The sequence below is a fragment of the Pelobates fuscus genome, chromosome 12, assembly GCF_036172605.1.
Source record: "Pelobates fuscus isolate aPelFus1 chromosome 12, aPelFus1.pri, whole genome shotgun sequence".
In the NCBI taxonomy this organism is placed as follows: Eukaryota; Metazoa; Chordata; class Amphibia; order Anura; family Pelobatidae; genus Pelobates; species Pelobates fuscus.
In genome coordinates, this window is record NC_086328.1 from 140,867,734 (window position 1) to 140,880,197 (window position 12,464).

At 47.1% G+C, this 12,464-nt stretch overlaps 1 protein-coding gene across 1 annotated transcript in view; it reads left to right on the forward strand.

The window, feature by feature from the left end:
- Positions 1–5,139: 5,139 nt before the first annotated feature.
- MOB2 (MOB kinase activator 2) overlaps positions 5,140–12,464 on the forward strand; it is a 40,971-nt gene continuing 33,646 nt past the window's right edge. The window contains exon 1 of the mRNA XM_063438357.1: positions 5,140–5,289. Coding sequence (XP_063294427.1) covers positions 5,273–5,289 — 17 coding nt within the window. The 5' untranslated portion in view covers positions 5,140–5,272. The remainder of the gene's footprint in view (positions 5,290–12,464) is intronic.

Here is a 12,464-nt window from a genome sequence, read left to right on the forward strand (position 1 = left end):
CGGCCAGGATTCGTATAATCTCTCCCTTTAGTGAATAGCCCGGCCAGGATTCGTATAATCTCGCTGGTTAGTGAATAGCCCGGCCAGGATTCGTATAATCTCTCCCTTTAGTAAATAACCCGGCCAGGATTCGTATAATCTCTCCCTTTAGTGAATAGCCCGGCCAGGATTCGTATAATATCTCCCTTTAGTGAATAGCCCGGCCAGGATTCGTATAATCTCTCCCTTTAGTGAATAACCCGGCCAGGATTCGTATAATCTCTCCCTTTAGTGAATAACCCGGCCAGGATTCGTATAATCTCTCCCCTTAGTGAATAGCCCGGCCAGGATTCGTATAATCTCGCCGGTTAGTGAATAGCCCGGCCAGGATTCGTATAATCTCTCCCTTTAGTGAATAGCCCGGCCAGGATTCGTATAATCTCGCCGGTTAGTGAATAGCCCGGCCAGGATTCGTATAATCTCTCCCTTTAGTTAATAACCCGGCCAGGATTCGTATAATCTCTCCCTTTAGTGAATAGCCCGGCCAGGATTCGTATAATCTCTCCCTTTAGTGAATAGCCCGGCCAGGATTCGTATAATCTCTCCCTTTAGTGATTAGCCTGGCCAGGATTCGTATAATCTGGCCGGTTAGTGAATAACCCGGCCAGGATTCGTATAATCTCTCCCTTTAGTGAATAGCCCGGCCAGGATTCGTATAATCTCTCCCTTTAGTGAATAGCCCGGCCAGGATTCGTATAATCTCGCCGGTTAGTGAATAGCCCGGCCAGGATTCGTATAATCTCTCCCTTTAGTTAATAACCCGGCCAGGATTCGTATAATCTCTCCCTTTAGTGAATAGCCCGGCCAGGATTCGTATAATCTCTCCCTTTAGTGAATAGTCCGGCCAGGATTCGTATAATCTCTCCCTTTAGTGAATAGCCCGGCCAGGATTCGTATAATCTCTCCCTTTAGTGAATAGCCCGGCCAGGATTCGTATAATCTCTCCCTTTAGTGAATAGCCCGGCCAGGATTCGTATAATCTCTCCCTTTAGTGAATAGCCCGGCCAGGATTCGTATAATCTCTCCCTTTAGTGAATAGCCCGGCCAGGATTCGTATAATCTCTCCCTTTAGTTAATAACCCGGCCAGGATTCGTATAATCTCTCCCCTTAGTGAATAGCCCGGCCAGGATTCGTATAATCTCTCCCCTTAGTGAATAACCCGGCCAGGATTCGTATAATCTCTCCCCTTAGTGAATAACCCGGCCAGGATTCGTATAATCTCTCCCCTTAGTGAATAGCCCGGCCAGGATTCGTATAATCTCTCCCCTTAGTGAATAACCCGGCCAGGATTCGTATAATCTCTCCCTTTAGTGAATAGCCCGGCCAGGATTCGTATAATCTCTCCCCTTAGTTAATAACCCGGCCAGGATTCGTATAATCTCTCCCTTTAGTTAATAACCCGGCCAGGATTCGTATAATCTCTCCCCTTAGTGAATAGCCCGGCCAGGATTCGTATAATCTCTCCCCTTAGTGAATAACCCGGCCAGGATTCGTATAATCTCTCCCCTTAGTTAATAACCCGGCCAGGATTCGTATAATCTCTCCCTTTAGTGAATAGCCCGGCCAGGATTCGTATAATCTCTCCCCTTAGTGAATAGCCCGGCCAGGATTCGTATAATCTCTCCCCTTAGTGAATAACCCGGCCAGGATTCGTATAATCTCTCCCTTTAGTGAATAGCCCGGCCAGGATTCGTATAATCTCGCCGGTTAGTGAATAGCCCGGCCAGGATTCGTATAATCTCTCCCTTTAGTGAATAGCCCGGCCAGGATTCGTATAATCTCTCCCTTTAGTGAATAACCCGGCCAGGATTCGTATAATCTCTCCCTTTAGTGAATAACCCGGCCAGGATTCGTATAATCTCGCCGGTTAGTGAATAACCCGGCCAGGATTCGTATAATCTCTCCCTTTAGTGAATAGCCCGGCCAGGATTCGTATAATCTCTCCCCTTAGTGAATAACCCGGCCAGGATTCGTATAATCTCTCCCTTTAGTGAATAGCCCGGCCAGGATTCGTATAATCTCTCCCTTTAGTGAATAACCCGGCCAGGATTCGTATAATCTCTCCCTTTAGTGAATAGCCCGGCCAGGATTCGTATAATCTCGCCGGTTAGTGAAGAGCCCGGCCAGGATTCGTATAATCTCTCCCTTTAGTGAATAACCCGGCCAGGATTCGTATAATCTCTCCCTTTAGTGAATAGCCCGGCCAGGATTCGTATAATCTCTCCCTTTAGTGAATAACCCGGCCAGGATTCGTATAATCTCTCCCTTTAGTGAATAGCCCGGCCAGGATTCGTATAATCTCTCCCCTTAGTGAATAGCCCGGCCAGGATTCGTATAATCTCTCCCCTTAGTGAATAGCCCGGCCAGGATTCGTATAATCTCTCCCCTTAGTGAATAACCCGGCCAGGATTCGTATAATCTCTCCCTTTAGTGAATAACCCGGCCAGGATTCGTATAATCTCTCCCCTTAGTTAATAACCCGGCCATGATTCGTATAATCTCTCCCTTTAGTGAATAGCCCGGCCAGGATTCGTATAATCTCTCCCTTTAGTGAATAGCCCGGCCAGGATTCGTATAATCTCTCCCTTTAGTGAATAGCCCGGCCAGGATTCGTATAATCTCTCCCTTTAGTGAATAACCCGGCCAGGATTCGTATAATCTCTCCCTTTAGTGAATAGCCCGGCCAGGATTCGTATAATCTCTCCCCTTAGTGAATAGCCCGGCCAGGATTCGTATAATCTCTCCCCTTAGTGAATAGCCCGGCCAGGATTCGTATAATCTCTCCCCTTAGTGAATAGCCCGGCCAGGATTCGTATAATCTCTCCCTTTAGTGAATAACCCGGCCAGGATTCGTATAATCTCTCCCTTTAGTGAATAGCCCGGCCAGGATTCGTATAATCTCTCCCTTTAGTGAATAACCCGGCCAGGATTCGTATAATCTCTCCCTTTAGTGAATAGCCCGGCCAGGATTCGTATAATCTCTCCCCTTAGTGAATAGCCCGGCCAGGATTCGTATAATCTCTCCCCTTAGTGAATAGCCCGGCCAGGATTCGTATAATCTCTCCCCTTAGTGAATAACCCGGCCAGGATTCGTATAATCTCTCCCTTTAGTGAATAACCCGGCCAGGATTCGTATAATCTCTCCCCTTAGTTAATAACCCGGCCAGGATTCGTATAATCTCTCCCTTTAGTGAATAGCCCGGCCAGGATTCGTATAATCTCTCCCTTTAGTGAATAGCCCGGCCAGGATTCGTATAATCTCTCCCTTTAGTGAATAGCCCGGCCAGGATTCGTATAATCTCGCCGGTTAGTGAATAGCCCGGCCAGGATTCGTATAATCTCTCCCTTTAGTGAATAGCCCGGCCAGGATTCGTATAATCTCTCCCTTTAGTGAATAACCCGGCCAGGATTCGTATAATCTCTCCCTTTAGTGAATAACCCGGCCAGGATTCGTATAATCTCGCCGGTTAGTGAATAACCCGGCCAGGATTCGTATAATCTCTCCCTTTAGTGAATAACCCGGCCAGGATTCGTATAATCTCTCCCTTTAGTGAATAGCCCGGCCAGGATTCGTATAATCTCGCCGGTTAGTGAATAGCCCGGCCAGGATTCGTATAATCTCTCCCTTTAGTGAATAGCCCGGCCAGGATTCGTATAATCTCTCCCTTTAGTGAATAACCCGGCCAGGATTCGTATAATCTCTCCCTTTAGTGAATAACCCGGCCAGGATTCGTATAATCTCTCCCTTTAGTGAATAGCCCGGCCAGGATTCGTATAATCTCTCCCTTTAGTGAATAACCCGGCCAGGATTCGTATAATCTCTCCCTTTAGTGAATAGCCCGGCCAGGATTCGTATAATCTCTCCCCTTAGTGAATAGCCCGGCCAGGATTCGTATAATCTCTCCCCTTAGTGAATAGCCCGGCCAGGATTCGTATAATCTCTCCCCTTAGTGAATAACCCGGCCAGGATTCGTATAATCTCTCCCTTTAGTGAATAACCCGGCCAGGATTCGTATAATCTCTCCCCTTAGTTAATAACCCGGCCAGGATTCGTATAATCTCTCCCTTTAGTGAATAGCCCGGCCAGGATTCGTATAATCTCTCCCTTTAGTGAATAGCCCGGCCAGGATTCGTATAATCTCTCCCTTTAGTGAATAGCCCGGCCAGGATTCGTATAATCTCGCCGGTTAGTGAATAGCCCGGCCAGGATTCGTATAATCTCTCCCTTTAGTGAATAGCCCGGCCAGGATTCGTATAATCTCTCCCTTTAGTGAATAACCCGGCCAGGATTCGTATAATCTCTCCCTTTAGTGAATAACCCGGCCAGGATTCGTATAATCTCGCCGGTTAGTGAATAACCCGGCCAGGATTCGTATAATCTCTCCCTTTAGTGAATAACCCGGCCAGGATTCGTATAATCTCTCCCTTTAGTGAATAGCCCGGCCAGGATTCGTATAATCTCGCCGGTTAGTGAATAGCCCGGCCAGGATTCGTATAATCTCTCCCTTTAGTGAATAACCCGGCCAGGATTCGTATAATCTCTCCCTTTAGTGAATAACCCGGCCAGGATTCGTATAATCTCTCCCTTTAGTTAATAACCCGGCCAGGATTCGTATAATCTCTCCCTTTAGTTAATAACCCGGCCAGGATTCGTATAATCTCTCCCTTTAGTGAATAGCCCGGCCAGGATTCGTATAATCTCTCCCTTTAGTGAATAGCCCGGCCGGGATTCGTATAATCTCTCCCTTTAGTGAATAACCCGGCCAGGATTCGTATAATCTCTCCCTTTAGTTAATAACCCGGCCAGGATTCGTATAATCTCTCCCTTTAGTGAATAGCCCGGCCAGGATTCGTATAATCTCTCCCTTTAGTGAATAACCCGGCCAGGATTCGTATAATCTCTCCCTTTAGTGAATAACCCGGCCAGGATTCGTATAATCTCTCCCTTTAGTGAATAACCCGGCCAGGATTCGTATAATCTCTCCCTTTAGTGAATAGCACATGTAAAGGGGGGGGGGGGTCCCAGGGGAAGATCACGTGACTCTCAGAACTCCGTCTCCCATGATGCTTCGCTCGCTGACAGCCGCCCGGCGCGGTGACGTCATACCAGGAAGTGTGCGTGCTGCGGGCGGTGCTGTGTTTACTTCCGCCGGACCCGGAGCTGAAGCCGGGGAGCGGGAGAGAGAGACCGACAGACACCGAGGATGAGCTGAGCCGGAGGAGGCGGCAGACATGGAGTGGCTCATGGGGTGAGACGGAGAGATCCGGCCGGGGAGGGAGGGGGACATGTACCCAGGGGGGAGCGGGGGCTGGAGGGAGACAGACTGGGAGAGTGTGGAGGTAGATAGCAGGGGGACAGGTAGGATGGTGATTGGAGAACACAGACTGGGAGAGTGTGGAGGTAGATAGCAGGGGGGCAGGTAGGATGGTGATTGGAGAACACAGACTGGGAGAGTGTGGAGGTAGATAGCAGGGGGACAGGCAGGATGGTGATTGGAGAACACAGACTGGGAGAATGTGGAGGTAGATAGCAGGGGGACAGGTAGGTTGGTGATTGGAGAACACAGACTGGGAGAGTGTGGAGGTAGATAGCAGGGGGACAGGTAGGTTGGTGATTGGAGAACACAGACTGGGAGAGTGTGGAGGTAGATAGCAGGGGGACAGGTAGGTTGGTGATTGGAGAACACAGACTGGGAGAGTGTGGAGGTAGATAGCAGGGGGCAGGTAGGATGGTGATTGGAGAACACAGACTGGGAGAGTGTGGAGGTAGATAGCAGGGGGACAGGTAGGATGGCGATTGGAGAACACAGACTGGGAGAGTGTGGAGGTAGATAGCAGGGGGACAGGTAGGATGGTGATTGGAGAACACAGACTGGGAGAGTGTGGAGGTAGATAGCAGGGGGCAGGTAGGATGGTGATTGGAGAACACAGACTGGGAGAGTGTGGAGGTAGATAGCAGGGGGACAGGTAGGATGGTGATTGGAGAACACAGACTGGGAGAGTGTGGAGGGAGATAGCAGGGGGACAGGTAGGATGGTGATTGGAGAACACAGACTGGGAGAGTGTGGAGATAGATAGCAGGGGGACAGGTAGGATGGTGATTGGAGAACACAGACTGGGAGAGTGTGGAGGGAGATAGCAGGGGGACAGGTAGGATGGTGATTGGAGAACACAGACTGGGAGAATGTGGAGGTAGATAGCAGGGGGACAGGTAGGATGGTGATTGGAGAACACAGACTGGGAGAGTGTGGAGGGAGATAGCAGGGGGACAGGTAGGATGGTGATTGGAGAACACAGACTGGGAGAGTGTGGAGATAGATAGCAGGGGGACAGGTAGGATGGTGATTGGAGAACACAGACTGGGAGAGTGTGGAGGTAGATAGCAGGGGGACAGGTAGGATGGTGATTGGAGAACACAGACTGGGAGAGTGTGGAGGTAGATAGCAGGGGGCAGGTAGGATGGTGATTGGAGAACACAGACTGGGAGAGTGTGGAGGTAGATAGCAGGGGGACAGGTAGGATGGTGATTGGAGAACACAGACTGGGAGAATGTGGAGGTAGATAGCAGGGGGACAGGTAGGTTGGTGATTGGAGAACACAGACTGGGAGAGTGTGGAGGTAGATAGCAGGGGGACAGGTAGGATGGTGATTAGAGAACACAGACTGGGAGAGTGTGGAGGTAGATAGCAGGGGGACAGGTAGGATGGTGATTGGAGAACACAGACTGGGAGAGTGTGGAGGTAGATAGCAGGGGGACAGGTAGGATGGTGATTGGAGAACACAGACTGGGAGAGTGTGGAGGTAGATAGCAGGGGGACAGGTAGGATGGTGATTGGAGAACACAGACTGGGAGAGTGTGGAGGTAGATAGCAGGGGGACAGGTAGGATGGTGATTGGAGAACACAGACTGGGAGAGTGTGGAGGTAGATAGCAGGGGGACAGGTAGGATGGTGATTGGAGAACACAGACTGGGAGAGTGTGGAGGTAGATAGCAGGGGGACAGGTAGGATGGTGATTGGAGAACACAGACTGGGAGAGTGTGGAGGTAGATTGCAGGGGACAGGTAGGATGGTGATTGGAGAACACAGACTGGGAGAGTGTGGAGGTAGATAGCAGGGGACAGGTAGGATGGTGATTGGAGAACACAGACTGGGAGAGTGTGGAGGTAGATAGCAGAGGGACAGGTAGGATGGCGATTTAGAGAACACAGACTGGGAGAGTGTGGAGGTAGATAGCAGGGGGACAGGTAGGATGGCGATTAGAGAACACAGACTGGGAGAGTGTGGAGGTAGATAGCAGGGGGACAGGTAGGATGGTGATTGGAGAACACAGACTGGGAGAGTGTGGAGGTAGATAGCAGGGGGACAGGTAGGATGGCGATTGGAGAACACAGACTGGGAGAGTGTGGAGGTAGATAGCAGGGGGACAGGTAGGATGGTGATTGGAGAACACAGACTGGGAGAGTGTGGAGGTAGATAGCAGGGGGACAGGTAGGATGGTGATTGGAGAACACAGACTGGGAGAGTGTGGAGGTAGATAGCAGGGAGACAGGTAGGATGGCGATTGGAGAACACAGACTGGGAGAGTGTGGAGGTAGATAGCAGGGGGACAGGTAGGATGGTGATTGGAGAACACAGACTGGGAGAGTGTGGAGGTAGATAGCAGAGGGACAGGTAGGATGGTGATTAGAGAACACAGACTGGGAGAGTGTGGAGGTAGATAGCAAGGGACAGGTAGGATGGTGATTAGAGAACACAGACTGGGAGAGTGTGGAGGTAGATAGCAGGGGACAGGTAGGATGATGACAAGATAACACAGACTGTTCAAGTACAGTAGTAGAGAGCAGGGGGACAGGTGGGATGATTGGAGAATACAGACTGGGAGCGTATGGTCGTAGATAGCAGGGGATAGTTGGGATGGTGACTGGGAGAGTAGATAGCAGGGGGATGATTATTATTATTATTATTACTGCCATTTGTATAGCGCCAACAGATTCCGTAGCGCTTTACAATATTATGAGAGGGGATTTAACTATAAATAGGACAGTTACAAATAAACTTACAGGAACAATAGGTAGAAGAAGACCCTGCTCAATCGAGCTTACATTCTATAGGAGGTGGGGTGTAAAACACATTAGGACAGGAATTTGCAATCAAATAAGGTGGGCTGCCCTTTAGGAGAGGGCAAGAGACAGGCATGTGAGGTAAGGGTTAGTCTTGGAGGCCATAAGCTTTCCTAAAGAGATGGGTTTTAAGGCACTTCTTAAAGGATGCAAGACTAGGGGAGAGTCTGATGGCAGTATGCAGGCTATTCCATAGGAAGGGAGCCGCCCGCGAGAAGTCCTGCAAGCGCGAGTTGGCCGTACGAGTGCGGACAACGGACAGGAGGTGGTCACGGGCAGAGCGGAGAGACCGAGAAGGGACATACCTATGGATCTGTAAGGAGATATAAGAGGGGCTAGAGTTGTTCAGTGCTTTATAGGTGTGAGTTAGTACCTTGAATTGACTCCTATAGCATACAGGAAGCCAATGTAAGGACTGGCAGAGGGGTGAGGTGTGAGAGAGACGACTAGAGCGGAAAATCAATCTAGCAGCAGCGTTCATTACGGACTGTAGGGGTGCAGTACGGCTTTTGAGAAGACCAATCAGGAGAGGGTTACCATAATCCATGCGGGAAATTACTAGAGCATGGACAAGCTCCTTGGTAGTATCTGGTGCAAGAAAGGGACGGATGCGGGCTATGTTTTTAATATGGAATCTACAGGATTTGGCAACATGCTGTATGTGAGGCTCAAAGGTGAGACCAGAATCAAGTATGACGCCACAGACTGGGAGAGTATGGTAGTAGATAGCAGGGGGACAGGTGGGATGATGATTGGAGAACACAGAGTGAGTACATACGGTCGTAGATAGCAGGGGACAGGTGGGATAATGATTAGAGAACACAGACTGGGAGGGAGAGTATGGTAGATAGCAGGGGAATGGTGATTAGAGAGTACGGTCATAGATAGCAGGGGACAGGTGGGGTGATGCTTAGAGAACACAAATTGGAAGCGTATGGTCGTAGATAGCAGGGGATAGGTGGGATGGTGATTAGAGAACACAGATTGGGAGAGTGTGGTAGAAAATAGCAGGGGGTTGATGGTAGTAGATAGCAGGAGGACAGGTGGGATGATGTTGGATGGAGAGCCTAAGAGATGACAAAGGTGATAAGGGTGTGATGGCTGTCATAACCACCAGGTTTTACTGGATTGTATAACTTCATGTTGCCCAGCAGTGTGTAGAATTCATATGCTGCAGGAGGGACTTCAGTACACTAATCAAGGAATTATACAAAATGAACTACTTTAATTTGTTAATTGATTTCCTTCCTGCATCCAGCAAGGAGCACTTGTTTTCATCAGGGTGTAGATACGGTAGATGCCCAAGAAAATCTGGTGGATTTGCAGCCCTGGGTTAGGGGTAACTGCATGTAGAAGGATGGGTAGATTGAGAAGGAGTATGAATATCATACCGTGTTGTTGGAAACGGAGGTAATGCTGCACATGGTGTGTAGCAGGTGGTGGGAGAATAAGTGGTAAAGTTTAACACTAATTTGTGCTGAATGATTGCATGCTTTGCTGCAGGGCAAAGAGATTCCTTATTAGTTACATTATGTTAATAGTATTTGAGGAAGTTGAGGAATGGTATGCATTTAGAAAGTTATCTGAGTTGTGTCTGCAGAGGTTGCACAGTGATCAGTCACTAGATAGTTTTTTGTCATTTTGTAAGAGAGTCTCTCTATATGTTGAATGGCTTTCACAAATTTCTAATCTTGCGATTAAAGATGTCCAAGCCTATTGCATGATTTTGCTTCTGTTGAACTTGGGTTTTGTTTTATACACAAACATTGGTGTATCTACTGCCAAATGTGTCACTATTTAAAGAAACAATAAACCCTGCTGCAGTGTGATTCTGTTCTACCTGAAAGCATTAATTGGAAACGCAGATAGTTGGTCTGTACTTAGTGCATCACAAGACAATTCAGGTGCAGATAGTTATGTTGCTTACAATTTGTATTTGCTTTAGAGCCAGGAGGTTTCCTGTTTCTGCAGGATCTACGATTGGGACTTGGTTTTCTGAAATTCTCAGTGTGGTTGAACTCAGGTGTCTTAAAAGTATAAATAAGGAACTACATTTTAAAAAATGTATAATTTTTCTATTTATCAGCTAAACTTTCTGCTACAGGAATGGAGTTGTTGTGGCCTGGATACCAGTTCTGCTTTTATAATTAATATTTTACATGTCATAGTATTATGTATGGTTTTTGGCCTTAGATGAGATATTATAGTAACATGTGATACCTTTGATAACAAAGATTGATTAGTAATTTAATTTCTATAATTGTGCTTTGATTTTTCAATTTCCAGTTAGATACTCAATGTTTTTGTTCAACATGTGACTTCATAGAGTAAAGCTATATCAACCAAGGGTTAATTTTATACATCTCCTGTACAATGCGGCTTCACCATTTTAATTCTGGTACCTGGCAAAAAAATTTTTAGTGCAGCTATACTCCACTTCTTCTACATTGTAAGCTTGTTTTATTGGGGGCTCTCTTCCAAACTGTTGTTTGCGGTCTACCCATTGTAGACTGATGCATTATAAAGAAATGTCATTGATATAAATAGATATGTGGTCATCTCTTTGCACAGGTTAATGCTTGACAGATCTCTCCAATCCATTTAGCAGATTTTACATATTGTGAAATGCTTTTATGCATGCATTAAATGGTTATAAGTTGAATACAGTTCTTGCCTATGTCACTGTCATTGCTTTTATCTCCTTTTTGATGTCAGAATTTACTTGGCTACAAATCTACCTATGAAAGGATTTATATTGCGGACCTAATCTTTAATAGGAGCCTATAAGGAGAATCAAACAATGTGTGACAGTAGAGATTTTGTATGATTGGGGAAATGATCTGTCAAAGTGCAATGTTTCTCATTTGTTTCAAAATTCACAATGCTTGTCAGTTATAAGGATTGACTTCTACCATCTGTATGTGTGTGTGTGTGTGTGTATATGTATATATATATATATATATATATATATATATGTATATATATATTTATATTCACACACACAAAATTGCTTGCACTCCTGGAATAGGTAAATAATGTGCCCGGTACTGGTCACGCATATAGCATAGAAAAACAGAGTGACCGCACTCAGGGACTTGTAAATATCACTAAAACGTAACTTTTAATGTTCAAAATAAATCAAATCAACGTTTCAGCCCCATATTTGGGCTTTCATCCTTTACACTAGGGTTATTCCAGCCTCTAGTGGCTGTCTCATTGACAGCCGCTAGAGGCGCTTCTCACTGTGAAAATCACAGTTAGAAGACGCTGATTTCCATAGGAAAGCATTGAGAAATGCTTTCCTATGGATTGATTGAATTTGTGCGCGGACGTCGGAAGAGGGAGGAGAGTTCCCCAGCTGCGAGTGAGCCCGGCTCTGGAGAAAGGTAAGGGTTTAAGCCCTTCAGCCCGGCGGGTGGGATGGACCTAAAGACCCTATAGTGCCAGGAAAACTATAGGCACCCAGACCACTTCAGCTCAATGAAGTGGTCTGGGTGCAAGGTTCATCTAGGGCTAAAGGGACACTCCAGGTACCCAGACCACTTCTGCCCATTGGAGTGGTCTGGGTGCCAACTCCCACTACTCTTAACCCTGCAAGTGTAATTATTGCAGTTTTTTAATAAACTGTTATAATTACCTTGCAGGGTTAACTCCACTTCTAGTGGCTGTCTACCAGACAGCCACTAGAGGGCACTTCCGTGTCCCTAGCACAGGAAACCTGTGTTAGTGTCGCTGTGTGAGGACCTCCAGTGTCGCTCATTTCCCCATAGGAAAGCATTTTCAATGCTTACCTATGGGAAGCTCTAATGCGCATGCACATTTGGTCGCGCGCATTCCAAATTCCAAAGTTTTCCTGGCACTATAGTGGTCCTTTTAAGGTGACAGTAGGGATAAACTCCCCTCATATCTGGTGTAGATATCATATGGCAGGGAGTAAGTAGCCTCTTGGGTGGGTAGATGTTTTTCTTCCTGGTCACATGATGGTGTTATGAGATGCAAGATATTTAAAGCGGCACTGTCATGCCGAACTTTCCTTCCTTTCCTCTTCTCTCCCTCTCTCAGGATCTGTTCTCCATTTCTTCCAATCTAATCTAGTTTTCTTTTAGGGACTTTTAGTTTAGGGACTTCTTTTGTCTCATGTATTTTTCCTACGCTTTGCCTGCTCTGACACACAGGAGGTGGGTCAGAAATTTTCCTACAATACTCACCCTTTCCTCTGTGATCTTGCGATGCCTCTCACACTGTTCTCGAACTTCATTTGGACAGAACGCTGGCAAAACTACCGAATTTCGTCATAACAGA